Source organism: Phasianus colchicus, chromosome 33 (genome assembly GCF_987193195.1).
Source record: "Phasianus colchicus chromosome 33, bPhaCol1.hap1.1, whole genome shotgun sequence".
In the NCBI taxonomy this organism is placed as follows: domain Eukaryota; kingdom Metazoa; phylum Chordata; class Aves; order Galliformes; family Phasianidae; genus Phasianus; species Phasianus colchicus.
The window spans coordinates 2,860,368-2,887,178 of NC_143468.1; the positions used below are offsets into that span (position 1 = coordinate 2,860,368).

Genomic DNA, 26,811 nt, shown 5'->3' on the forward strand with positions numbered 1-26,811 from the left:
GGCCGTGAGGGTGACGGTGGCACGGTGCCACCCCCGCTGTCCCCACCTGGTAGTTCATGACGGCCCGCAGGCACATCACACACAGGTGCACGTCGTCCTTGCTGCTCACCATGCGCGCGTTCTTCAGCGCCCGGCGGCTCGGCAGCGTCCCGGCACTGCGGGGACACGGGGGGGGGTTTGGGGTCACGTCACCCCAACGCCGGGGGGAAACGGGGGCGAGGGGGGCGGAGAGGCGGAGAAGCAGCGCAAGGATGGAAACTCACCCCGTGAGCAGCGCAGAGGGAGAGGGAGAGCGAGGGGGGCGGCAGCGCAGCACTGCGGGCAGAGAGCGGCGTCAGGGCGGGCGGGAAGGAAGAGGGGGCACGGGGGGGGGGCACAGCACAGCGTGGGGTGGGATGGGATGGGATGGGATGGGATGGCATGGGATGGCACAGCATGGGATGGGATGGCATGGGATGGCATGGCATAGGATGGGATGGGATGGGATGGCATGGCATGGCATGGCATGGCATGGATGGGATGGGATGGGATGGGATGGATGGGATGGGATGGATGGGATGGATGGGATGGGATGGCATGGGATGGGATGGCATGGGATGGCATAGGATGGCACAGCATGGGATGGCATGGGATGGGATGCCATGGCATAGGATGGCACAGCATAGAATGGAATGGGATGGCACAGCATAGGATGGCACAGCATGGGATGGGATGGATGGGATGGGATGGGATGGGATGGCATGGGATGGCATGGGATGGCATGGGATGGCATGGGATAGGATGGCACAGCATGGGATGGGATGGCATGGGATGGCATGGGATGGCATGGGATGGCATGGGATGGCATGGGATGGCATGGGATGGCACAGCATGGGATGGGATGGGATGGGATGGCACAGCATAAGATGGCACGGCATAGGATGGCACAGCACAGCATGGAATGTATTGGGATGGGATGGCACAGCATGGGATGGGATGGCATGGGATGCCATGGCATAGGATGGCACAGCATAGAATGGAATGGGATGGCACAGCATAGGATGGGATGGGGTGAGGTGGTATGGCATGGCGTGGCATGGCGTGGGATGGGATGGTGTGGCACAGCAAGGGATGGGATGGGATGGCATAGGATGGCACAGCATGGGATGGGATGGGATGGGATGGCACAGCATGGGATGGCACGGCATAAGATGGGATGGCACGGCATAGGACGGGATTGGATGGGATGGGATGTCATGGCATAGGATGGCACAGCATGGGATGGCATGGCACAGGATGGGATGGGATGGGATAGGATGGCACAGCATAAGATGACACGGCATAGGATGGCACAGCACAGTATAGAATGGGATTGGATGGCACGGCATAGGATGGGATGGCATGGGTTGGGATGGCACAGCACAGCATGGAAAGGGATGGGATGGCATAGGATGGGATGGCATGGGATGGCACGGCATAGGATGTCATAGGATGGGATGGGATGGCACAGCATGGTGTAGGATGGGATGGCGTGGCACAGTATAGCACAGTATGGCACTACGTGGCATGGCATGATACAGTATGGCACAGCATGGCACAGCACAGCACAGCATAGCATGGCACAGCACAGCACGGCATGGGGCAGCACACACACGGCACAGGGTGGCACACAGCACACGTGGATGGCACAGCACACATGGAACAGGATGGCACAGGATGGCACAGAGCACATGGCACACACAGATGGCACACATGGCACAGGATGGCACATGGCACACACAGATGGCACACAGAGATGGCACAGGATGGCACACATGGATGGCACAGGATGGCACAGATGATGGCACAGGTGGCACGGAGCAGCAGCACACATGGATGGCACAGATGGCACAGATGATGGCACAGATGGCACAGAGCAGCAGCACACATGGATGGCACACATGGCACACACAGATGGCACGGATGGCACGGATGGCACGGAGCAGCAGCACACAGGGATGGCACAGATGGCACAGATGGCATGGATGGCACGGATGGCATGGAGCAGCAGCACACACGGATGGCACACATGGCACAGGATGGCACAGATGGCACAGATGGCACGGAGCAGCAGCACACATGGATGGCACAGGATGACACACACAGATGGCACAGATGGCACAGGATGGCACAGATGGCATGGAGCAGCAGCACACAGGGATGGCACAGATGGCACAGATGGCATGGATGGCACGGATGGCATGGAGCAGCAGCACACACGGATGGCACACATGGCACAGGATGGCACAGATGGCACAGATGGCACGGAGCAGCAGCACACATGGATGGCACAGGATGACACACACAGATGGCACAGATGGCACAGGATGGCACAGATGGCATGGAGCAGCAGCACACAGGGATGGCACACATGGCACACACAGATGGCACAGGATGGCACAGATGATGGCACAGATGGCACGGAGCAGCAGCACACACAGATGGCACACATGGCACAGGTGGCACAGATGGCACGGATGGTACGGATGGTACGGATGGCACAGAGCAGCAGCACACACGGGTGGCACACATGGCACACACAGATGGCACAGATGGCACAGGATGGCACAGGTGGCACAGGTGGCACAGGATGGCACAGATGGCACAGGTGGCACAGGTGGCACGGAGCAGCAGCACACATGGATGGCACACATGGCACAGGTGGCACAGGATGGCACACATGGCACACATGGCACAGGTGGCACAGATGGCACACACAGGTGGCACAGGATGGCACACATGGATGGCACACATGGCACACACAGATGGCACAGGTGGCACAGGTGGCACAGGTGGCACGGAGCAGCAGCACACATGGCACACACACATGGCACAGGTGGCACAGATGGCACAGATGGCACAGATGATGGCACAGGTGGCACGGAGCAGCAGCACACATGGCACACACACATGGCACAGGTGGCACAGATGGCACAGATGGCACAGATGATGGCACAGGTGGCACGGAGCAGCAGCACACATGGCACACACACATGGCACAGGTGGCACAGATGGCACAGGTGGCACAGATGATGGCACAGATGGCACGGAGCAGCAGCACACACGGGTGGCAGCACAGCCCAGCAGCTACGCACCGCAGGGCGCCCAGTCGGGCAGAGCGCATCCAAGCGCTGCCAAACGGGGCTGGGGGGGCGCCGGGGGGCTGCAGGTCCTCGATGGAGCGACTCCAGGATCGCAGCTTCTCCAGGGCGCCGTCCTCACCGCCATCGGGACCCTCGAAATCAAACCTGGGGGGGGGCACACGGGGTGGGGGGCACACAGAGGTGGGGGCACACAGAGGTGGCAATGTGGGGAGGGGGGCAGAGCATCCCTTTGCCCCCCCCCCCGGAGCCCCCACTCACATGACGGCGCACTGGGCGAAGGACAGGTAGTTCACCAGCACGTCCAGCCCCCTGTTCTCATCATTGAGGAACTCGCGCACCCACCTGTAGGGCGAGACGGAGCTCAGGGGTGGGGGCACCCCGATGGCACCACCCCCAAAAACGGGACCCCGAAAATAGCAGCCTAAAGGCAGGAGCCCAACGACGGGAGTCCAAAACCAGGATCACAAAAGCAGGACCCCAAAAATAGCAGCCTAAAGGCAGGAGCCCAAAAACACGACCCCAAAAACACGACCCCAAAGACACATCCCTAAAAACATGACCCCAAAGCCAGGACCCCAAAGACGTGACCCCAAAGATGTGACCCCAAAGCCAGGACCCCAAAAACACAACCCCAAAGATGTGACCCCAAAGCCACATCCCTAAAAATATGACCCCAAAGCGAGGACCCCAAAAACACGACCCCAAAACCACATCCCTAAAAACATGACCCCAAAGCCAGGACCCCAAAGACGTGACCCCAAAGACGTGACCCCAAAGCCCGGACCCCAAAAACACGACCCCAAAACCACATCCCTAAAAACATGACCCCAAAGCCAGGACCCCAAAGATGTGACCCCAAAGCCAGGACCCCAAAAACACGACCCCAAAGACGTGACCCCAAAGATGTGACCCCAAAGCCACATCCCTAAAAACATGACTAAATCCAGGACCCTAAAATGAAAGTGGGGATGGGGTGGGTGTGGGAATGAAGTGGGGTTGGAATGGGGATGGGGTGGGAATGGGGGAGGAATGGGGATGGGGTCTGCATGGGGTGGGGGTGGGAATGGGGTGGGTGTGGGGTTGGGGTCTGCATGGGGTGGGTGTGAGGACAGGGTGGGGTGGGAATGGGGGGGATGGGGATGGGATGGGAATGGGGATGGGGTCTGCATGGGGTCTGCATGGGGTGGGGGTGGGAATGGGGTGGGGTTGGGGTCTGCACGGGGTGGGTGCGCCATGGGGTGGCTGTGGGGTGGCTGTGGGGTGCCATAGGGCCGGACGCTGCCGATCCCATCGCGCTGCCGTCGGCGCTGTGGGGCCGCCCCCCCCCCCCCCCCCCCCCCCCCCCCCCTTTCCTGCAGCCCCGCCCGCACTGCGCGGCTTCCGCCGGCGGCGTCATTTCGGGTCGAGGAGGGGGGGGCTGAGCCCGGCCAGGGCGGGGGGGCGGGGGGGTGGGGGGGTAATGGGTACCGGGGGGCTGGAGCGTGTGGGGCGGCACCACGGCCACCCCGTCCTCACTGCCACCCTGTCCCTATAAACGTCCCGTCCCTATAGCCACCCCATCCCTATAGCCACCCCGTCCCTATAGCCACCTCGTTTCTATAGCCACCCCGTCCCTATAGCCATTCCGTCCCTATAGCCACCCTGTTCCTATAGCCACCCCATCCCCATAGCCACCTCATTTCTATAGCCATCCTGTCCTCATTACCACCCCATCCCCACAACCACCCCGTCCCTATAGCCACCCCGTCCCTATAGCCACCCTGTTCCTACAGCCACCCCATCCCCACAACCACCCCATCCCCACAACCACCCCATCCCCATAGCCACCCCATCCCCATAGCCACCCCATCCCTATAGCCACTCCATCCCTATAGCCACCCCGTCCCTATAGCCATCCTGTCCTCATTGCCACCCCATCCCTACAGCCGCCCTGTCCCTATAGCCATCCCCATCCCCACAACCACCCCATCCCTATAGTGACTGCCATCCCCATACCCACCGTGCCCCACAACCACCCCGTCCCTATAGCCACCCTGTTCCTATGGCCATCCCTGCTCCCATCCCCACCCCATCGCCACACCTGTCCCCATGGTCATTCCTGTCCCCATAACCACCCCATCCCATTACCAACCCATCCCTATAAGCACCCCATTCCATAACCACCCCATCCCTGACCCCATAGCCACCCCATCCCCACTCCATCCCATAACCACCCCATCCCCATGGCCACCCCATCCCTACAGCCATCCCTGACCCCATAGCCACCCCATCCCTACCCTGTCCCCATAACCACCCCATCCCTATAACCATCTCATTCCTATAAGCACCCAATCCCTATAAGGACCCTGTCCCTATGGACATCCCTGATCCCATCTCCACCCCACCCCATATCCACCCCTTCCCTATGGCCATCTCTGACCCCATAGCCACCCCATCCCCATGGCCACCCTGTTCCTATGGCCATCCCTGACCCCATAGCCATCCCATCCCTACCCTGTCCCTATAACCACCCCACCCCATAACCATCCCACCCCATAACCACCCCATCCCTACGGCCATCCCTGACCCCATAGGCACCCCATCCCCACCCTGTCCCCATAACCACCCCATTCCATAACCACCCCATCCCCACCCCATAACCCCATAACCCCCCACCCCACAGCGCCCCGTGATGCCATAGGATCTGAGCCCCGCATCGCAGTGAGGAGGAGGAGGAGGAGGTGAGGATCCGGCCCAGGGCGGCAGCGCTTCCCATCCGCCCCACATCCGCCCCACATCCGCCCCACATCCGCCCCACAGCCGCGGTTCCGCCAGGACCCGGCTGCCCCCCCTGCCCCACCCGATGTGGTTGGTCCTCAGGCTGATCTCCAGCTCGCGCAGCACTTTGGTGGATTCCTGCAGCCGCCTGCGGAACTTCTGCGGGCACAGCAGGTCCTGAGCCACACCACCCCGCAGCCACCCCATACCCACCCCATATCCACCCCACATCCACCCCATATCGACCCCATACCCACCCCATATCGACCCCACATCCACCCCATATCGACCCCATATCCACCCCATATCGACCCCATACCCACCCCATATCGACCCCACATCCACCCCATATCGACCCCATACCCACCCCATACCCACCCCGCATCCACCCCATATCCACCCCATATCCACCCCACATCCACCCCATATCGACCCCATATCCACCCCATATCGACCCCACATCCACCCCATATCGACCCCATATCCACCCCATATCGACCCCATATCCACCCCATACCCACCCCGCAGCCACCCCATATCGACCCCATATCCACCCCATATCGACCCCATACCCACCCCATATCGACCCCACATCCACCCCATATCGACCCCATACCCATCCCATATCCACCCCATATCGACCCCACATCCACCCCGCATCCACCCCACATCCACCCCATATCGACCCCACATCCACCCCATATCGACCCCGCATCCACCCCATACCCACCCCATATCCACCCCAAAGCCACCCAACATCGACCCCATATCCACCCCACAGCCACCCCATATCGACCCCACTTCAACCCCATAGCCCCCTCAAATCACCCCATAGCCCACCATAGTCCCCCGTAACTCCCCCATAGCCCCCCCCACAGCCCCCCCACTCCCCCCACATCACCCCCCATAGCCCCCCATAGCCCCCCACATCAACCCTTATAGCCCCCCCACAGCCCCCCCAAATCACCCCATAGCCCCCCCATAGCCCCCCCACATTACCCCCCACAGCCCCCCCATTGCCCCCTCAAATCACCCCATAGCCCCCCACATCACCCCCTACACCCCCATAGCCCCCCATAGCCCCCCACATCAACCCTTATAGCCCCCCCACAGCCCCCCAAATCACCCCAGCCCCCCCATAGCCCCCCACAGCCCCCCCCCACCTTCCGTGTGACTCCGGGATCCAGGAAGCTCTGCAGCTTTTGGATGTAGGCGTGGGGGGGGCTCTTCACCTGGAAGCGCTCCTGGGGGGGACGTGGGGACGTGGGGTGGTGGCACAGCACTGAGACCCCCCCCCCAATTCTCCCCCCCCCCCCCCCAGCACCCACCTGGTCGCAGATCAGGTCCCACTTCTTCTCGTTGTCGTATTGGCGCAGCAGCCGCGCTTTGTCCGGGGGGAGATTCATGGAGCTCTGGGGACATGGGGGGACATGGGGGGGCATGGGGGGGGACATGGGGGGGACATGGGGGGGCATGGGGACACCCCACAAAACCCCACACGGCGCCCAGCAATGCCATGGCAAACCAGGGTACCCAAGTGGGACATATGGCCCTATGGCACAGCCAGCGTCCCCAATAGGGACACCCACCCCATAGTGGTGATCCAGACCCCAGTAGGGGCACCCACCCCATAATGGAGCCCCAGACCCTAATAGGGGGACATCCATCCCCATAGCAGAGCTTCAGACCCCAGTAGGGACACCCATCCCTATAGTGGAGCCCCAGACCCCAATAGGGACACCCATCCCCATGGAATAGCCCTGGACCCCAGTAGGGACACCCACCCCATAACACAGCCCCACACCCCAACGGGGACATCCATCCCCACAGTGGAGCCCCAATAGGGACACCCATCCCTATGGCACAGCTGAGGTCCCCTATAGGAACATCCAACCCCACAGTGGAGCCCCAGACCCCAATAGGGGGACACCCATCCCCATAGTGGAGTTTCAGACCCCAATAGGGACACCCGCCCCAATAGTGGAACCCCAGACCCCAATAGGGGCATCCATCCCCATAGCAGAGCTTCAGACCCCAATAGGGACACCCATCCCAATAGAGGAGCCCCAATAGGGACACCCATCCCTATAGTGGAGCCCCAGACCCCAATAGGGACACCCATCCCCATGGAATAGCCCTGGACCCCAATAGGGACACCCACCCCATAACACAGCCCTGCACCCCAACGGGGACATCCAACCCCACAGTGGAGCCCCAGACCCCAATAGGGGGACACCCATCCCCATAGTGGAGCTTCAGACCCCAATAGGGACACCCACCCCAATAGTGGAGCCCCAGACCCCAAACTGGGACTCCATAGCATATCCTGGCCCCCAAAGGGGACGTCCACCCCTATAACACAGCCCTGGACCCCAATGGGGACACCCAACCCCATAGCAGAGCCCCAGTAGGGACACGCGTCCCTATGGCACAGCCCCACACCCCAATAGGGGCAGCGTGACCCACAGGGGACAGTGGGTTTTGGGATGGGGTGACCCCAACAGTGGGGACACAGAGGGAGAAGGATTCCCTATAGGGGATTCCCAGTCCAATGGGGGGTATAGGGGATGCCGTCCTATGGGGCAGATGTCACCCTATAGGGGAATCCCAGTCTATTAGGGGTTATAGGGGATGTCGTCCTATGGGGCAGATGTCACCCTATAGGGGATTCCCAGTCCATTAGGGGTTATAGGGGATGCCATCCTATGGGGGGATGCCACCTCTATTGGGGGATGTGACCCCACAGGGGGGTGGCATCCTATTGGAGGGGGTCACCTCCATGGGGGGATGTCAGCACACCATGGGATGCCATCCTATAGGGGAATCCCACCCTATGGGGGATGTCACCTTATGGGGGATGTCACCTTATGGGGGATGTCAGCCTTTAGGGGATGTCAGCCTTTAGGGGATGTCACCCTATGGGGGATGTCAGCCTATGGGGGATGTCACCCTATGGGGCGCTGCCACCCCGCAGACTCACAGCCCCGACCCCACAGCAGGGAGGTGCCGGAGCTCCACCCTCAGCCCCACAGCTCTAAAATTATCCCCAGAGCTGCAGGAAACCGGGATGGAGTTGGGAAGGGGGGGGGGGGGGGCGAGGTTGTAGGGTGGGGGTGGCCGTAGGGTGGGGGTGGGGGTGGCCGTAGGGTGGGGGTGGCACCGTCCCCAACGCCTCCAGCCGTGCCGTGATGGACCGGATGGGATGGGGACAATTTGGGGGGGGTGAGCGGGAGGGGGGCGAGAAACGGGTTTGTGCCCCCCCTCCCCTCCCCACCCCCCCACCCGCCCCCCTCCCCAAAACGCGGCGGGTCCCGTCCCGACTCCAACCCCGCGCCCTACGGCTGCCGGCGGCACCGGGGACGGACGGACGGACGGACGGACGGACGGGGGGGCTTTGAAGCCGCAGCTCCGCTTCCTGCCTTTGTAGGGACAGCGGGGCCGCTCCCGGTCGGGACGTTTCCTTTGCCCCCACCCCAATAAGGACCCCCCCCCTCCCCCCCACCTCCGCCATACACACAGCAACGGGATGAGGGGGGGGGAGATGGGGGCAGTGGGGGTCGGGGAGCGCCGGGATGCGGGGATGGGGACGTAAAGATCCGGGGATGGGGGCGTGGGGATGGGGGGGGTCCGGTCCCGGGGTCGGGGTTGGGGATAAGCGGAGCCCCCCCCCCCCCAGTGCGCCCCCCCCCCCCCTCGGGTCCCGACCCCAAGGGGCCGCGAGCGGCATTTCCTGCCCACAGCCGCTTCCGCTCAGTGCGGGACGGACGGGACGGGATTTGGGGACGCGGGGACAGAAACGGGGGAGGCGCGGGGGGGGGAATTGGGAACGGAGCCCCCGGAGCCGCCCCGCTGCGGACAAAGCGCTGTGAGCGGCGACCCCGCAGCCCAAAGGATCCGCGTTGGTGGAGCGCAGCGCCGCGGGGATCCCAAAAACGTGCGGGGGGACCCCAAAGCCATCGGGACCCCAAACCTATTGGGACCCCAAACCTACTGGGATCCTACAGCCATCGGGACCCCAAAGCCATTGGGACCCCAAACCTACTGGGATCCTACAGCCATCGGGACCCCAAAGCCATCGGGACCCCAAACCTACTGGGATCCTACAGCCATCGGGACCCCAAAGCCATCGGGACCCCAAACCTATTGGGACCCCAAAGTCATCGGGACCCCAAACCTGCTGGGATCCTACAGCCATCGGGACCCCAAAGTCATCGGGACCCCAAACCTATTGGGACCCCAAAGCCATCGGGACCCCAAAGCCATTGGGATTCCAAACCTACTGGGACCCCAAACCTGCTGGGACCCCAAAGCCATCGGGACCCCAAAGCCATCGGGACCCCCAACCTATTGTGACCCCAGAGCCACAGCGGCGACGCGGGGATCCCGAATGCGGGGGGGACTCCGAACCCACGGCCGCTCCGCCGCCCCCCGACGGCAGCGCGGCGCCCGTTCGGGGCGGGGGGGCCGGGAGGGTCCGGCGCGGCGCCCCCGGGAGAGGCGGCACCGCGGGGGCGTCCCGGGAGCGCGCGTGGGGGCGGCGGGAGCGCGCAGCGGGGATCAACGCGGGGTTCAACCGGCGGAGCCGTCGGGGGGCACCGGCGGGGCGGAAGGAGCGGGGTGGGGTCCGGGACGGGGGGGCGCGAAGCGGGGGGGCGGGGGGTCGGGGGTCTCACCAGCACCATAGCGAAGCGCTCCTCCAGCTCGCACGGCTCCGGCATCGGCATCTTCCCGGCGCTCAGCCCCCCGCCCGACCCCGGGGCCGCTCCCGTTCCCGGGCCCCGGGGCAGCGCCTCCCCGTCCGCGCTCTCCACGTTCCCCATCCCCGGGCCCAGCAGCGGGGGGCGGTGGGAGCCTCCGCCCGCTCCGCCCGCCCCGCCCCGCCCCGCCCGTCGGGGCCGCCCCGTCCGCTCCTCCCACGCCGCCTCCCGCCACCAGGGGGCGCGGCAGCGCGACGCCGCCACGCTCGACTCGACGCCGATTGGTCCGCCCGAAGGTCGACGCCGGCCAATCGGCGCCGAGGTTCCCGCGGAGCTCTGACCAACGGTAGCGCCCGGGCGCGGCTGCTCGCCAATAGGCTGCGGAAGCGTCTCCTTTATCCCCGCCCCTCGCGGGGAAGGCGAACCAACGAGGTGAAGCGGAAGGCGGGACTTCGAGGCTCGCCCACCAATCAGCGGAGGGGGGCGGAGCAGAGTGGGGAGCGTCGGAGGCCCGGACGGACGGCGGAGCGCCGCGCAGGTGAGGGGCGCGGGGGGGGCGGGGAGCGGCGCCGGGGGCGGCCATGAACGGCAACGACGAACCTCAACGGCGGCCCCGGGGGGCCTCGGAGCACCCAGAGCTCCTCCGGGCACCGCCCTGAGCGGACCCGCCCCCCCCTCAGCCCTCCCCGGGGGTCGCGGCCTAACGGGGGGCCGAGCGCGGTGCAGGCCGCGCCCCGAAGGGGGGGGGGGGGAGGAAGGAGGGGGGCGCTGTGAGGCTGCGGCGCTGCGCGGGGGGCGGGGCGGGGCCGGGGGTCAAAGGTCACCCTGAGGTACGGAGGGGCGGAGGGGTCAGAAAAGCTGCGCGTCCTGTGGGGCGGGGCGGGAGGAGCCCCGGAACCCCATAATCGTCACAACCCCGTAACCCTACAGCCCCCGAAGGAGCCCCCGCAGCTCCCTCGGGCCCTACAGCCCCACGGCCCCCATAACTCCGCATCTCCCACAGCCCCATAACCCTACAACTCCAACCCCCCCGGCCCCCAGAACCCCACATCTCCCATAAGCACACGGCCCTGGGAGGAGCCCCCATGACCCCTCCCCAACCCCACACCCCCATAACCCCACACCCCATAACCCCACACCACCCCCCAACCCCACATCCCCCATAACCCCCATAACCCTACATCTCCCACAGCCCTATAACCCCCATAATCTCACACCCCCCATAACCCCCCACAACTCCACATTCCCCACACCCCCACAGGCCCCCACAACCCCATAACCCCTTATTGCCCCCCCACCCCCCATAGCCCCCCATAACCCCCCACACCCCCACAACCCCCCCATAGCCCCCCACAGCCCCATAACCCCTTATAGCCCCCCACCCCGTATAGCCCCCCACAACCCCATAACCCCCCACACCCCCCAACCCCCCATAGCCCCCCACAACCCCATAACCCCCTATAGCCCCCACCTCCCATAGCCCTCCACAACCCCATAACCTCCCACACCCCCACAGCCCCCCATAATCCCCCACCCCCCACAGCCCCCCACAACCCCATAACCCCTTATAGCCCCCCCACCTCCCATAGCCCTCCACACCCCCACAGCCCCCCACACCCCCACAGCCCCCCCCACCCCACGGCCCCACAGCAGCCCACCCCTCTGCTCCCCCCCACAGTGTCCCCATTCCCGGCCCTTTGCCCCGTCTCTCTCTGGCCGCAATGAACGTCTTCGACCGCAGCATCAACTTCGATGCCCTCTTCAAGTTCTCCCACATGTGAGTAACGCCGGGGATGGGGGGATGCTGTGTGCCCCCCCCCCCAATCCCTCCTGACCCCCCCTACGCCCCCCCCTGCAGCTCAGCCTCCACCCAGGAGCACCTGAAGAGGGTCTATGGCAGCTTTGCTCTCTGCATGCTGCTGGCTGCCGTGGGGGCGTACGTCAATGTGGTCACCCACCTGTTCCAGGTACGGCGGGGGGGTGTCTGCCCCCCCCTCGGGGTGCTGGGGCTGCTGTGATCCCCCCTTCCCTGCGACCCCCCCCCATGTCCTTGTTACCCCCCCCCACGTCTCTGTGATCCTCCCTATGTCCCCATGACCCCCACTGCATCTCTTGTGACACCCTGATATCCCTGCTACCCCCCCGTGCCCCCCCATATCCCCGTGACCCCCCCCATGTCCTCCCCCATATCCCTGTGCCCCCCCATATCCCCATGATCCCTTCCATGTCCCCCCCATATCTCTGTGCCCCCCCAAATCCCCATGACCCCCCGTGTTCCCCCCATATCTCCATGATCCCCCCATGTCCCCCCCCATACCCCCATGACCCCCCTGCGTCCCCCCCATATCCCTGTGCACCCCCATATCCCCATGACACCCCCATCCCTGTGCCCCCCCCATATTTCTTGTGACCCCCCCCACATCCCTGTTCTCCCTCCCTGTGGCTCTGTACCCCCCCATATCCCACTGACCCCCCCCTATATCCTTGTGACCCCCCCATGTCCCTGTGACCCATCCCATATCCCCACGACCCCCCCATACCCCTGTGCCCCCTGTGTGTCCCCCCCGTGTCTTTGTGACCCCCCCATGTCCCCGTGCCCCCACATATCCCCATGACCCCCCCATATCCTTCAGCCCCCCCATATCCTGTGTGTCCCTGTCCCCCCCATACCCCCATGACCCCCCCATATCCATGCGACCCCCCCATGTCCCTGTGCCCCCCCATCCATGCAACCCCTCCCCATCCCTGTGCCCCCCCCACATCCCTGCGCCCCCCCCACATCCCTCTGCCCCCCCATCCATCTGCCCCCCCCCCCCATATCCCCCATATTCCCTCCCAATCCCACAACTCCCCCATATCCCCACAACCCCCCCCATATCCTCCACCCCCTTGCCCCCCCCTTTCGTCCCTTGGCGGGGTGGGGGCTGCTCTGTGACCCCCCCCCCGTTTGCCCCCCCCTCAGTTCAGCCTGCTGAGCGGCCTGGGCTCCCTGGGGCTGATGCTGTGGCTGACGGCGACGCCGCACAGCAGGGAGACGGAGCAGCAGCGGCTGGCGATGCTGGGGGGCTTCGCCTTCCTCACAGGTATGGGGGGGGACCCCAAAAAAAGGGGGGGGGCACTGCGCACCCCCTCGTAATCCTCCACTCCCCCCCCCAGGTGTGATGGGGGGGGGCAGAGGGGGTCCTCACTGCGCTCTGTCCTTGCAGGCATCAACCTGGGGCCCCTCCTGCAGATGTGCATCGCCATCAACCCCAGGTAGGTGCCCACCCCCCCCCAACCCCCACCGCCCCACAGAGCCCCCCGACCACCCCACAGAGCCCCCTACTGCCCCACAGAGCTCCTGACCCCCCCACGAAGCCCCCAGACCTTCCCATAGAGCTGACCATCCCACAGAGCTCCCCACCACCCCATAGAACCTCTGAGCCCCCACGGAGCCCCTGACCACCCCATAGAAACTCCCACCACCCCATAGAGTTCCTGACCCCCCACACAGAGCCCCTGACTGCTCCATAGAACCCCCTGACCCCCCACAGAGCCCCCCACCACCCCATAGAGGCCCCCACCACCCCATAGAGTTCCTGACCCCTCACACAGCCCCCAGCCACCCCATAGAGCCCCCTGACTGCCCCATAGAGCTCCTGACCCCCCCGTACAGCCCCCCACTGCCCCACAGAGCCCCTGACCACCCCATGGAACCCCCTGATCCCCCACAGAGCCCCCCACCATCCCATAGAGCCCTCCACCACCCCATAGAGTCCCTGGCCCCCCCATAGAGCTCCTGACCACCCCATAGGCTACTGACCACCCCATAGAGCTTCTGAGCACCCCATGGAGCTCCCGACCCCACACAGAGCCCCCCACTGCCCCACAGATCCCATGACTCCCCCCCTGACCCCACACAGAGCCCCCCACTGCCCCATAGAGCTCCTGATGCCCCCACAGAGCCCCTGACTCCCCCCCTGACCCCACACAGAGCCCCCCACTGCCCCATAGAGCCCCTGACCCCACACAGAGCCCCTGACCCTACACAGAGCCCCCCACTGCCCCGTAGAGCCTCTGACCACCCCATAGAACCCCCTGATCCCCCACAGAGCCCCCCACCATCCCATAGAGCCCTCCACCACCCCATAGAGTCCCTGGCCCCCCCATAGAGCCCCCCACTGCCCCACAGAGCCCCTGACCACCCCATAAAGCCCCCCCTGACCCCCCCTTCTCCCCCAGCCTCATCCCCACCGCCTTCCTGGGCACGGCCGCCATCTTCGGCTGCTTCTCGCTCAGCGCTCTCTACGCCCGGCGCCGCAGTTTTCTCTACCTGGGAGGTGAGGGGACCCCAAAAAGGGGACGGGGGCACCCCACAAGGGGGCTGGGATACCCCAAATGGGGGCTGGGATACCCCACAAGGGGGCTGGGATATCCCAAATGGGGCTTGGATACCCCACAAGGGGCTGGAGGTGCTCAAAAACGGATCAAGGTGCCCCCAAAAAGGAGCTGGAGTGGCCCAAAAGGGATTGGAGGTCCCCCAAAAGGGATTTGGGGTGCCCCAAAAGGAGCTGGGGGTGCCCCAAAAGAGATGGGAGGTGCTCTATAGAGGGGTTGGGGAGGCCCAAAAGGGATTAAACATGGCCCAAAAGGGACTCGCTACCCCACAGGGGGGCTGGGATACCCCATAAGGGATTGGAGGTGCCCCAAAAGGGTCAGGGTGCCCCAAAAGGGTCGGGGTGTCCTATAAAGGGATTGGAGTTGCCCCGTAAGGGTCAGGGTGCCCCATAAGGGTTTGGAGTTGCCCCATAAGGAGTTGGAGGTGTCCGATAAGGGGTTGGAGTTGCCCTATAAGGCTCAGGGTGCCCTATAAAGGGATTGGAGGTGCCCCAAAAGGGTCAGGGTGCCCCGTAGGGGTTGGGGTGCCCTATAAAGGGGTTGGAGGTGCCCCAAAAGGGTCAGGGTGCCCCATAAGGCTCGGGGTGCCCCATAAGGGTTTGGAGGTGCCCCAAAAGGGGTTGGAGGTGGCCCAAAAGGGGTCAGGGTGTCCCATAAGGGATTGATAAGGGGTTGGAGATGCCTCATAAGGCTTGAGGTGCCCTACAAGGGGTTGGAGGTGCCCCAAAAGGGTCAGGGTGCCCCAAAAGGGTGGGGGTGCCCTATAAAGGGATTGGAGGTGCCCCAAAAGGTTCGGGGTGCCCCATAGGGGTCGGGGTTCCCTATAAAGGGGTTGGAGGTGCCCCAAAAGGTTCGGGGTGCCCCATAGGGGTCGGGGCCCTATAAAGGGGTTGGAGGTGCCCCATAGGGGTGGGGGTGCACTATAAAGGGGTTGGAGGTGCCCCAAAAGGCTTGGGGTGCCCCATAGGGGTCGGGGTGCCCCCAGGAGCTGCTCTCACTGCCGCCCCCCGCAGGTTTCCTGCTCTCCGGCCTCACCCTGCTGCTGCTCTCCTCCCTGCTCAACGCGCTGCTGGGCTCCGTGTGGCTCCTCACGGTGGGTGCTGCACCCACTCTGCTCCTTCCGGACCCCGCGGGGGGGTGGGGGGCACCCATCTGACCCCCCCCCCTCCCCAAACCCCCCCGAATTCTGCTCCCTGCAGGCCAACCTCTACGTGGGGCTGATGCTGATGTGCGGCTTCGTGCTGTTCGACACCCAGCTGATCATCGAGAAGGCAGAGAGCGGGGATAAGGACTACATCTGGTGGGTGGGGGCTGGGGCGCTGTGGGGCGCTGTGGGGTGGCTTAGGGGTGCTGTGGGGTGGGGTTGAGGAGAGGTTGGGGTGCTGTGGGGCGCTGTGGGGTGGGGTTGGGGTGGGGTTGGGGGGGTTTGGGTACTATGGGGCAGTATGGGGTGGGGTTGGGATGGGTTTGGGGTGCTATGGGGTGCTGTGGGGTGGCTTAGGGGTGCTGTGGGGTGCTATAGGATGAGGTTGGGGTGCTATTGGGTACTATGGGGCGGTATGGGGTGGGGTTGGGGTGGATTTGGGGTGCTCTGGGGTGGGTTTGGGGTGCTGTGGGGTGCTATAGGAGGGGGTTGGGGTGCTGTGGGGTGGGGTTGGGGTGCTACCGGGTACTATGGGGAGGTATGGGGTGGGGTTGGGGTGGATTTGGGGTGCTGTGGGGTGCTATTGGGTGGGGTTGGGGTGCTATAGGGTACTATGGGGCAGTATGGGGTGGGGTTGGGGAGGGATTGGGGTGCTATGGGGCACTGTGGGGTGGGTTATTGTTGCTGTGGGGTGCTATGGGGTGGGGTTGGGATGCTATGGGGTGGGGTTGGGGTGGATTTGGGGTGCTGTGGGGTGCTATTGGGTGGGGTTGGGGTGCTATTGGGTACTATGGGGCAGTATGGGGTGGGGTTGGGATGGGTTTGGGGTGCTCTGGGGTGCTCTGGGGTGGGTTAGGGGTGCTGTGGGGCACTATGGGATGGGGTTGGGGAGGGATTGGGGTGCTATGGGGCGCTGTGCGGTGGCTTAGGGGTGCTGTGGGGTGCTATGGGGTGGGGTTGGGGTGCTACCGGGTACTATGGGGTGGTATGGGGTGGGGTTGGGATGGGTTTGGGGTGCTATGGGGCGCTGTGGGGTGGGTTATTGTTGCTGTGGGGTGCTATGGGGTGGGGTTGGGGTGCTGTGGGGTAGGGTTGGGGAAGGGTTGGGGTGCTATGGGGTGGGGTTAGGGTGGGTTTGGGTGCTGTGCGGTGAGGTTGGGGTGCTATGGGGTACTATGGGGCGGTATGGGGTGGGGTTGGGGTGTTTGGGGCGCTATGGGGTGGCTTAGGGGTGCTGTGGGGTGAGGCTGGGGTGGGGTTGGGGTGCTATGGAATGGGGTTAGGGTGGGTTTGGGGTGCTATGGGGCACTGTGGGGTAGGTTTGGGGTGCTGTGGGATGGATTGGGGGTGCTGTGGGGTGCTGTGGGGTGGGGTTGGGGTGCTATGGGGCGCTGTGGGGTGGGTTTGGGGGGTTTGGGGTGGCACAGCCCCCCCCAATGCCGTGCTCTGACCCCACAGGCACTGCGTGGATCTTTTCCTGGATTTTGTCAACATCTTCCGAGAGCTGCTGATGATCCTGGGGGTGAACGAGGTGGGGGGTTATGGGGTGGGGGGGGTTATGGGGCGGGGGGGCAGCGCTGTGGGGCGGAGGGGGGGTTATGGGGTGTGGCGTTATGGGGTTATGGGATGGGGGTGGGATATGGGATGGAGGAAGGGATTCTGGGGTGGGGGAGGGTTATGGGGGGGTGGGGAAGATTTATGGGGTGGAGGGTGGCGTTGTGGGGTGGGGCGGTGGGAAGCAGGGTTATGGGATTGGGGAGGGGGTTATGGGATGGCGTTGTGGGGTGGGATTATGGGATGTGGGGCAGCGCCGACAGCCGCGTCTCCCCCAGCAGAACAAGAAGAAGGAGAAGAAGTGAAGCCGCTCCAGGAAGAAGTGGAGCTGCCCCCCCCCAAACCCCCCCATCCCCCCCAATCCGCCCCCACGACCCCAAACCCCCCCCACCCCCCCCCGGTTCATTAAAGGCTGCTTTGCTGCCCCCCCCCAGCAGCCCGGACGCTTTGGCACCTCGTGGCTCCTTTCCCCCCCCCGCCCCATAGATTTCCCCCATTGATGCCCCACAGATCTGCTGGCGCTCCGCAGCCCCCCCCCCAATTCCCCAGGTTGGAGGGGGGGGGTCGTGGGGGCGGGGGGAGAGGGGGGGGTCGACCCTCTTTGACCCCCCCACCACCCACAAAGGGGACTGGGGGGGTTTGGGGGTGGGGGTGGGGATTCGGGACCCCCTTCTGCCCCACAGAGCCTCTCCTTCAGTGCCAAGCAGAGCAGCGTCCAGCAGGTCTGACCGTAATTAATTAATTACCCCCCCCCTAATTAACACCACCCCCCTTTTCCCCCCCCCTTTTCCCCCCCCCCCCGTGGGAGCGCTGATGGCTGCAGGCCGTCACTCTTTGTACACCGGAATGATTCAATAAAACGCTGAGATCGAAACCGCGCAGCAGCCCGGGGGGGGCAAAAAAGGACACGGGGGGGGGGACGGACGGACGGACAGACAGACAGCGCCGTTATAAATAAACGAGGAGCGGGGGGGCGGTTTTATTGAATTAAAAACGTGGGGGGGGGGGGCTGTACACTGCGATAGCACCATCGGAGGAAGGGGAGGTGGGGGGGGGGGGGGGCACACAGCACCGGGACCCCCCCCCTACAGCCCCCCCCCCCCAATTGTGGGGTGAGGGGCGGAAGACCGCATCGCACCCGATGGAAGAAAAGGTTGGGGGGGGGGCTGTGTGTGTTGGGGGGGGGCTCAGCCCTGGCTGCCGCAGGACGACAGGCTGTCGTACAGGGAATCGCTGAGCGACTCCGAGTGCTGCAAGCCGGGGGGGCCGCAGCCCCCCCCCCGAGATCGGACCTCCGGGCTGCCCTCGTCCCCCACATCCGAAGCGCTGGGGGTGCGGCTGCTGCCGGCGCTCAGGGGGGGGGGCAACGGTGGGGGGGGGTCCGGGGACGCCCCGCGGCGGGGGGGTGGGCTGCAAACCGGAGCCTGGCATGGAATGGGAGAAGGGGAACAGATGGGACGGCGCCCACCGCCCCCCCCCCCCCATCGTTGTCACCATCCGCGGGCGGTACGGGGTGACCCCCCCCCCCTCCCTGCCCCCCCCCCCCGACTCACCAGCCCCCCCGCGGCGCACAGGAACGGATCCGCAGCCCCGCAGCCCCGCGCGTTGGGAAAAGTCCAATTCTTGCTCTGCTGCGCGCGGCGCGGCTTCACGGCATCGGCTGGGGGGGGGCGAGGGGGGGGGGGTCAACACCAACCCCATCACAGAGACACCCCCCCCCCATCCGCCCCCGGGATCCCCAATAGAGCCCCCCCCCCCCCGGACCCCCCCAGCATCACTGCCACCATCCGAACACAGACCCCCACCCATGGCCAATGCTACCCCCAATGGAAACCCCCCCCCCACGGACCCCCCCACCTGTGGTCACTTCCACCTCCCATTGGAGACCCCCCCCCCCTTAAGGCTCAGTCCCACCCTCCAACAGAGACCCCCCCATATCTGGAGTGCCACCCCCAATGGAGACCCCCCCCCCAGAGACTCCCAATGGAAACCCCCCCCATGGACCCCCCCCACCTGAGGTCACTCCCACTCCCCAGTGGAGACCCCCCCATCCTGGGCACCCCCCTAAGGCTCAGTCCCACCCCTCAACAGAGACCCCCCCCACACCTGAGGTGCCACCCCCAATGGAGACCCCCCCCCAGAGACACCCAATGGAGACCCCCACCCCACCTGAGGTCACTTCCACCCCCAACGGAGACCCCCCCCTCTGTATTCCCCCCGTAAGGCTCAGTCCCACCCTCCAGCAGAGACCCCCCCCCCAATACCTGAGGTGCCACCCATAATGGTGACCCCCCCAGGGACCCCCCACCCCACCTGAGGTCACTCCCACTCCCCAATGGAGACCCCCCCCCTCAAGTACCCCCAATGGAGACCCCCCCCATCCTGGGCACCCCCCTAAGGCTCAGTCCCACCCCTCAACAGAGACCCCCCCCAATACCTGAGCTGCCACCCCAATGGAGACCCCCCCCCAATGGACCCCCCCCCAACCTGGGATCACTTCCACCCCCCAACGGAGACCCCCCCCCCCATTCTACATTCCCCCCCCCTAAGGCTCAGTCCCACCCTCCAACAGAGACCCCCCCCCAATACCTGAGCTGCCACCCCAATGGAGACCCCCCCCAGAGACACCCAATGAAGACCCCCCCCAATGAAGACCCCACCCCCCAATGAAGACCCCCACCCCACCTGAGGTCACTTCCACCCCCAATGGAGACCCCCCCCCAATGCCCCCCCCCAACCTGGGGTCACTTCCACCAATGGAGACCCCCCCCCCACCCAGGGTCATCACCCCCCCCCCAGCCCCCACCTCAGCACTGCCCCCCCCATTGCCCCCCCCCCCAATGACACCCACCCTGCGCCCCCCCCCGCTGCGCTGCACTGCAGTGGGGCTCAGTGGGGCCGATTCGCCGTTTCCCCATCAGCTCCTCCAGGCCCGGCAGCTCCCGCTCCAAAGTCCGGGCTTTGCGGGGTACTTTGGTGTTGGGGGGGGGCGGGGGGGGGCCGGGGGGGGCAGCGATCCCACGAGGTTTCGGGGCGCTTTTTGTAGGGACCCCCCCGTAATCCGGGGGGGAAAAGTCCCGATGCCGCTGTCCAGGGTGCGGGTCAGGGAGCTGCAGGCTGTAAGGCAAAAAGGGGGGGGAGGGGTTGGGGACCACCCCCCCAATCACCCCCCCCCCCATGAGAACCCCCCCATGGGAGCCCCCAACACGACCCCGTCCCCCCCCTTCATATGGGACCCCCAGCCATGAGCTCCCTTCACCCGTGGGACCCCTCCTTAAAGGGGCCCCCCATAAGGGAGCCCCCCAAAAGACCACCATCCCACCCCCCCAATGGGACCCGCCCTAATGGGACCCCCCCCAATGGGACACCCCCCAATGGGACCCCCCCCAATGGGACACCCCCCAATGGGACCCCTCCCTAATGGGACCCCCCCCAATGGGACCCCCCCTAATGGGGCCCCCCTTAATGGGACCCCCCCATAAAACCCCCCCTATATGACCCCCCCCAATATGGGACTTCCATCCATGCAACCCCCCACCCTACGAAGCCCCCCCCCAAATTTCCCCCACCTGCAAAGTGCTGCAGCGGCCCCAGTTCAGCCAAACGCTCATCGGGGTGCAGCTCCCCCCGCAGCCCCACACCGGGGACCTATGGGGCGGCAGCACCCACCACCAGCAGCGGGGTCAGCACCCATGGGGTGACCGGGCTGGGGGGGGGGGTTGGGGGGGGGTCCTGACCTTATGGGGGGGCTCCTGGCCGCCCCTCAGGTGCCCCACGATGCCGTTGCGGCACGGATCCCGTTTGTGCTCCAGGCGGCTCTCATAGGACGCGTCCTTCCCATCCACCCTATGGGGGGGGGGGTGGTGAGACACCCCCGGGGGGGTCACCCCATAGAGGGGACACCGCCAGGCCACGCTGACCCCCCCACAGCTGCGTGCCCCATCCCACCTCCATGGTAACCCCATCCCAACCCCAGAGAATCCCTATAACCACCCCATCCCAACCCCATAGAATCCCCAACCCCACCCCCCCATGGTAACCCACCCCATCCTCATCCCAACCCCACAGAATCCCCATCCCATCCCCACCCCTACCCCACAGTAACCCCACACCCATCCCACCCCATGGTACCCCCACCCCAACCCCCATCCTCATGGTGCCTCCACCCCATCCCCACCCCAACCCCATAGAATCCCCATCCCCACCCCATCCCACTATCATGGCATCCCCATGGTATCCCCATACAACCTCCATCCCACATTCATCCCGCCCCAACCCCATGGTATCCCCATCCCATCCCACCCCCACCCCACGGTATCCCCCCTACATCCTCCCACCCATCCCCATGGTGACCCCATGGAATCTCCCCTGTCCCCCCATCCCACTCCACACAGAACCCTTATGGTACCCCCATCCCATCCCATCCCATCATCCCATCCCATCCCATCCCATCCCATCCCATCCCATCCCCAGCCCCATCCCATCCCTGTCCTGTTCCCATCCCATCCCATTACCACATCCCCTCCCCATCCCCATCCCATCATCGCATCCCATTGCATCCCATCCCATCCCATCATCCCATCCCATCCCATTGCATCCTATCCCATTCCCATCCCCATCCCCATCCCTGTCCTGTTCCCATCCCATCCCATCCCATCCCATCCCCATCCCATTACATCCCATCCCATCCCATCCCATCCCATCATCCCATCCCATCCCCATCCCATCCCTGCCCATCCCCATCCCATCCCATCCCATTACATCCCAACATCCCATCCCATCCCATCCCCATCTCCATCCCATCCCATCCCTGTCCTGTTCCCATCCCATCCCATCCCATCCCATCCCATTACCACATCCCTTCCCCATCCCCATCCCCATCCCCATCCCATCATCCCATCCCATCCCATTACATCCCATCCCCATCCCATCTCTGTCCTGTTCCCATCCCATCCCATTATCACATTCCATCCCATCATCCCATCCCATCCCATCCCATCCCATCCCATCCCATCCCATCCCATCCCATCCCATCCCATCCCCCCCCCACCTCTCCAGCAGCCTCTGCACGAACTCCCTGGCCGTTCCATCCCGTCCCGCTCCGCGTCTCCTCGCCGCCCCTCCGCGCCCCTTCAGCTCCTCCCTCCCCGCGCTCCGCAGCGCCGCCTCGTCCCTCGCTCCGTCCCGCAGCGCCCTCCTCAGATCCTCCGCCCGTTCCATCAGACGGGAAATGTTCACCCCGTCCGTCTCCGTTTTCCTCCCCGCCGCCGTTTTCCCGTCCCTGCGCAGCGCGGCGGGCGCCCACTCCCCGCGGCCGCGCAATGCGGGCAATTTGCTGCGGCGCAACCCGAGCCACCCGGCCAACCCCCCCACGCCCCCCCCGCCGCCGCCGCCCCCCCCCCCGGGCCGCCCTTTGCCGTCCGTCCCCCCCCCCCTCCCTGTAACCTCAGGACGTTTTCCTCGATCCCTTTCATCACTTTCTCTTCGATGGCGGAATGCGCGCCCGCCTGGGGGGTCGCCGGGTTGGGGGCGGCGGGGACGGAGCCCGCGGGGGGGGGTCTGCAAGGACCCCCGGCCCCGCCCCCCCCCCCCGCAGCCGGCCGGACCCGCGGCCCCGCAGCCCCCGCGATGGGGTCGGGGGGTTTCGTGCCGCTGCGGCCGCTGCGCGTCGAGGGTCGCCCCGAGGGGCCGCACGTTTTGTTCGCAGCCCCCGAACGTTCCTTGGGGGGGGGGGCGGCGGAGGATTCGGGGGGGGGTTTCTTACTGGGGCGGCGGCACTGAGAGGAACCCGCCGGAACGGAACGGCGGGAGGCGGGGGGGGACGAAGCCGCTCGGTCCGATGGGATGGAGGGGGGCGGCGGGGGGGGGTCGTAAGGGTGGGGCGGAGGGGCTGAGCCGTAGGTGTGGGGTGGGGGTGGGGGTGGGGGGGTCGAGCCGTAAGCGTGGGGTGGGGGGAGCGGGGCTGAACCGTGGGAGGGGGGCTGGGGGGGCGGAGCCGAGCCGTAAGCGTGGGGCTGGGGGAAGTTGGGGCTCTCGGGGGGCGTTTCGGGGGGGCCGCTGCGGCAGGGGATGCGGGAGGCGCGGGGCAGCTGAGGGCTGAGGCGCAGCGCGGGGGGGGGTCCCGACCCCGACCCCCCCTTCAGCCCTTTGGAGGGGGACAGCAGTGGGGCTGAGGGCGTCCCCAGGTGTGGGGCGCAGCCGCCCTCGGGGCTCTCCTCCTCGTACAGCCCCAAATACGGGGGAAGGGGGGGCTCGGGGGTGGGGGGGGCGGGGTGGGGGGGTCCCCCCAACAGAGGGTCCGTTTCCTCCTCCAATCTACGCAGCACTTCCAGGATCTGCGCCTTCTTCTTCAAGAACGGGGAGAGAGCATCCAGGGGGGGGGCGGCCGTGGGGCAGAGCGGGGGGCTGAGAGCGCTGCCCGATGGGGGTCCCAACGGGGTGACCTGTATGGGGGGGGGGGGGGTCACAGCCACGTCACCCCACGGGTATTGGGTGGGGGGGGGGCTGTGGGGGGGTGATGCTGTGGGTCTGAGGTTACCCACCTGCACTGGGGGGGCACAGCAGCCGTGGGGCGGTGGGGCGGGTGGGCGCTCAGGGCTGCAGGGGGGGTCCGGGGACAGCGGGGGGAGCAGCTGGGGGGGGGACACAGAGCCACGTGTTGGTGCTTAGGGGGGGGCTTTGCCCCACTCTGCCCCCCCCCACACACACAGATGCACACAGACCTGGGGTGGGGGTCCGGGCGGGGGCTGCAGGCGCTGCTGGCACAGGTCGCTCAGTGCCCGGTTCTGCCGCTCCAGTTCGGCCACGCGCTTCTTCAGCTTCAGGCATTCCTCCCGCAGGTCCTGGGGGGGCCATGGGGGGGTTGGGGGGGTTGGGGGGCTCAGCTCCTGTCCCATAGGCAGCCCCACAGAACCTCGGCCCTGCAGATGGATGCCCCCCACCCCAGGGACCCCCATCAACATCCCCTAAGCCCCCCCAGCCCCACTTCTGGGTACCCCCAGAAACCCCCAGCCCCCCCCCCCAGGGACCCCAACCCCACAGACACCCATCAGGACCCCCAGCCCCACAGACACCCAAAGTCCCACGGGATCCCCAGGCCTCCCCCCCAGCCCTGTGGGCACCCACAGACACCCCCAGCCCCACAGAGAGACACCCCTGGATGCCCCCAGCCCCCCCCCCCCAGCCCCAGGGACCCCCATCAGCACCACCAGGGACCCCAACCCCACAGACACCCATCAGGACCCCCAGCCCCACACACACCCCCCGGCCCCATGGGGGTCTCAGAACCAACCCAGCCCCATCAGCAACCCCAAAACACCCCCAACCCCATATTTAAGTACACCCCCACAGCCCCCCAGCCCCAGAGACACCCCCAGGGACCCCAGCCCCACAGACACCCCCAAACCCATTGGGTCCTCAGGGCCCCCCCAGCCCCCATCAGCAACCCCAAAACGCCCCCAACCCCGTATATAAGTACAACCCTACGGCCCCCCAGCCCCACAGATGTCCCATCAGGGACCCCCATCAACACCCCCCAGGGACCCCAGCCCCATATATATATATATATATTTACATGTACACCCCCAGCGCCCCCCCCAGCCCCATAGGCATCCCCCTCCCCCCCCCCCCAGAGACCCCAGCCCCCCATACACCCCTACTGACACCCCCAGCCCCCCCCCACCTTCTGGTTGAGCAGCGCCTGCACCACGTGGTTGGCGACCTGATGGGCACAGCGGGTTGTGGGGGGGGCGGCGGTTGGGACAGAGGGGGGGGGGCAGCAGCCCTATAACCCCCCCCTGTCCCCCCCCCCCCCCATCCCACACCTCATCCAGGCAGCGCTCGTACGTCTCCCGTTGGTTCTCATTGGCCTGAGCCAGAGCAGAGTTCTCCTCCTGGGGGCACAGAGGGGGGGGCACCGGGGGGGGGGGTCCATCTCATTAATGACCCAGGAATGGGGGGGAGGGGGGGTCACATATTGATGGGGGGGGGGCAAGAGGGGTGGGGGTACCGGGGGGGGACCCCCATCTCATTAATAACACAGGAATGGGGGGGAGGGGGGGGTCACACACTGATGTGGGGGGGGGGTCACACATTGATGGGGGGGCACAGATGGGGGGGTACCGGGGGGGGGGACCCCCATCTCATTAAAGACCCACGAATGGGGGGGTCACAGAGGAGGGGGGGGAGTCATATATTGATGGGGGGGGCACAGAGGGGAGGGGGTCACAGAGGGGGGGACCCCCATCTCATTAATAACACAGGAATGGGGGGGGGGGTCACACACTGATTGGGGGGGGGGCAGAGAGGAGGGGGGGGTCACACATTGATGGGGGGGGACAAGAGGGGTGGGGGTACCGGGGGGGGACCCCATCTCATTAAAGACCCACGAATGGGGGGGAGGGGGGGTCACACATTGATGGGGGGGCACAGAGTGAGGGGTACTGGGGGGGGGGGCCCCATCTTATTAGTAACCCAGGAATGGGGGGGAGGGGGGGTCACACAGTGATGGGGGGGCACCGAGGGGGGGGTCACGGGGGGGGGGGGTCACACACTGGTTGGTGGGGGGGGGGGGGGGGGGCGCAGAGCTCCGCAGCACCGACCGCAGCCCCCCCCCATCAATTCCACCCCCCCCCCCAACCCCGTACCTCCAATTCCCGCAGCCTTTGCAGCAGCTCCCGGTTCGAGCCGCCCCCCCCCCCCGGAGCTTCGGTCACGCTCTCCGCCATAACGGGGACACGCGGGGCGGCGGGCGGACGGACGGACGGACGGACAAACGGACGGACGCCCCCCCGCGGCTCAGCGCGGTGTCACCTGCAGCGGACAGCCTGGGCTGTGCGGGGGGGGCACGGAGAACGGGACCACCGCCCCCCCCCCCCCTCCCGGCGCGGACCCCCCCCCTCTCACCGGGCGTTCGGGCGGCGCGGCCATGGTTGGATGGGGGGGGGGGGGGGGGGGGTCCTGTGGTGACGTCACGGCCGCACCGGGATCGGCCCCGCCCCGCGTCCTATCGCCACCAATCGGCGCCTGGGAAAGGAGGAGGGGGATTGAGCTCTACCAATCGGTGACGAGGATGGGCGGGGAGTTCTGATAGCTCCGCCAATGATCGCGCAGGAGAGGATGGAGGGTTCTGAGCCCTCCGCCAATCAGCTCCGGGCAGTGG

General features: G+C 65.8%; 3 protein-coding genes across 4 annotated transcripts in view; 1 reads left to right on the plus strand and 2 right to left on the minus strand.

Moving 5' to 3' along the window:
- FMNL3 (formin like 3) overlaps nt 1-10,730 on the minus strand; it is a 28,403-nt gene extending 17,673 nt beyond the window's left edge. Inside the window, exons 1-7 of the mRNA XM_090128375.1 lie at nt 10,553-10,730; nt 7,208-7,291; nt 7,043-7,123; nt 5,962-6,038; nt 3,381-3,464; nt 3,114-3,266; nt 47-155 (exon numbers count right to left, since the gene is read on the minus strand). Of these exons, the coding sequence (XP_089984501.1) occupies nt 47-155; nt 3,114-3,266; nt 3,381-3,464; nt 5,962-6,038; nt 7,043-7,123; nt 7,208-7,291; nt 10,553-10,699 (735 nt within the window). The 5' untranslated portion in view covers nt 10,700-10,730. The remainder of the gene's footprint in view (nt 1-46; nt 156-3,113; nt 3,267-3,380; nt 3,465-5,961; nt 6,039-7,042; nt 7,124-7,207; nt 7,292-10,552) is intronic.
- A 231-nt stretch (nt 10,731-10,961) lies between these two features.
- TMBIM6 (transmembrane BAX inhibitor motif containing 6) lies at nt 10,962-18,032 on the plus strand. 2 transcript variants are annotated; one of them, XM_090128379.1, is made up of 10 exons: nt 10,962-11,114; nt 12,255-12,353; nt 12,435-12,543; nt 13,539-13,659; nt 13,783-13,831; nt 14,798-14,895; nt 15,967-16,046; nt 16,153-16,253; nt 17,556-17,628; nt 17,930-18,005. In XM_090128379.1, exons 2-10 carry the CDS (start codon nt 12,298-12,300, stop codon nt 17,954-17,956), a joined length of 714 nt encoding a protein of 237 aa, XP_089984505.1. In that variant the 5' UTR covers nt 10,962-11,114; nt 12,255-12,297; the 3' UTR covers nt 17,957-18,005. The 2 variants fall into 2 exon arrangements, with proteins under 2 accessions (XP_089984505.1, XP_089984506.1); XM_090128380.1 differs by having other exon boundaries at nt 10,963-11,114; nt 17,933-18,032.
- A 721-nt stretch (nt 18,033-18,753) lies between these two features.
- On the minus strand, nt 18,754-26,626 carry NCKAP5L (NCK associated protein 5 like). The gene is given in 14 exon segments (XM_090128309.1): nt 18,754-19,075; nt 19,205-19,311; nt 20,503-20,721; nt 20,724-20,768; nt 21,221-21,299; nt 21,389-21,497; nt 22,702-23,030; nt 23,033-24,094; nt 24,194-24,283; nt 24,374-24,493; nt 25,333-25,371; nt 25,475-25,543; nt 26,297-26,462; nt 26,556-26,626. Coding segments are annotated over 13 exon segments (2,586 nt in total). The 5' UTR covers nt 26,378-26,462; nt 26,556-26,626; the 3' UTR covers nt 18,754-18,838.
- Nucleotides 26,627-26,811: the final 185 nt, after the last annotated feature.

Bases quoted from the DNA above. Each gene is read 5' to 3' on its own strand.
- TMBIM6 (XM_090128379.1), top strand. From the start codon at position 12,298: ATGAACGTCTTCGACCGCAGCATCAACTTCGATGCCCTCTTCAAGTTC. The intron at 14,896-15,966 runs GTGAGGGGACCC...CGCCCCCCGCAG, and splicing joins CAGTTTTCTCTACCTGGGAG to GTTTCCTGCTCTCCGGCCTC. The intron at 17,629-17,929 runs GTGGGGGGTTAT...CGTCTCCCCCAG, and splicing joins TGATCCTGGGGGTGAACGAG to CAGAACAAGAAGAAGGAGAA.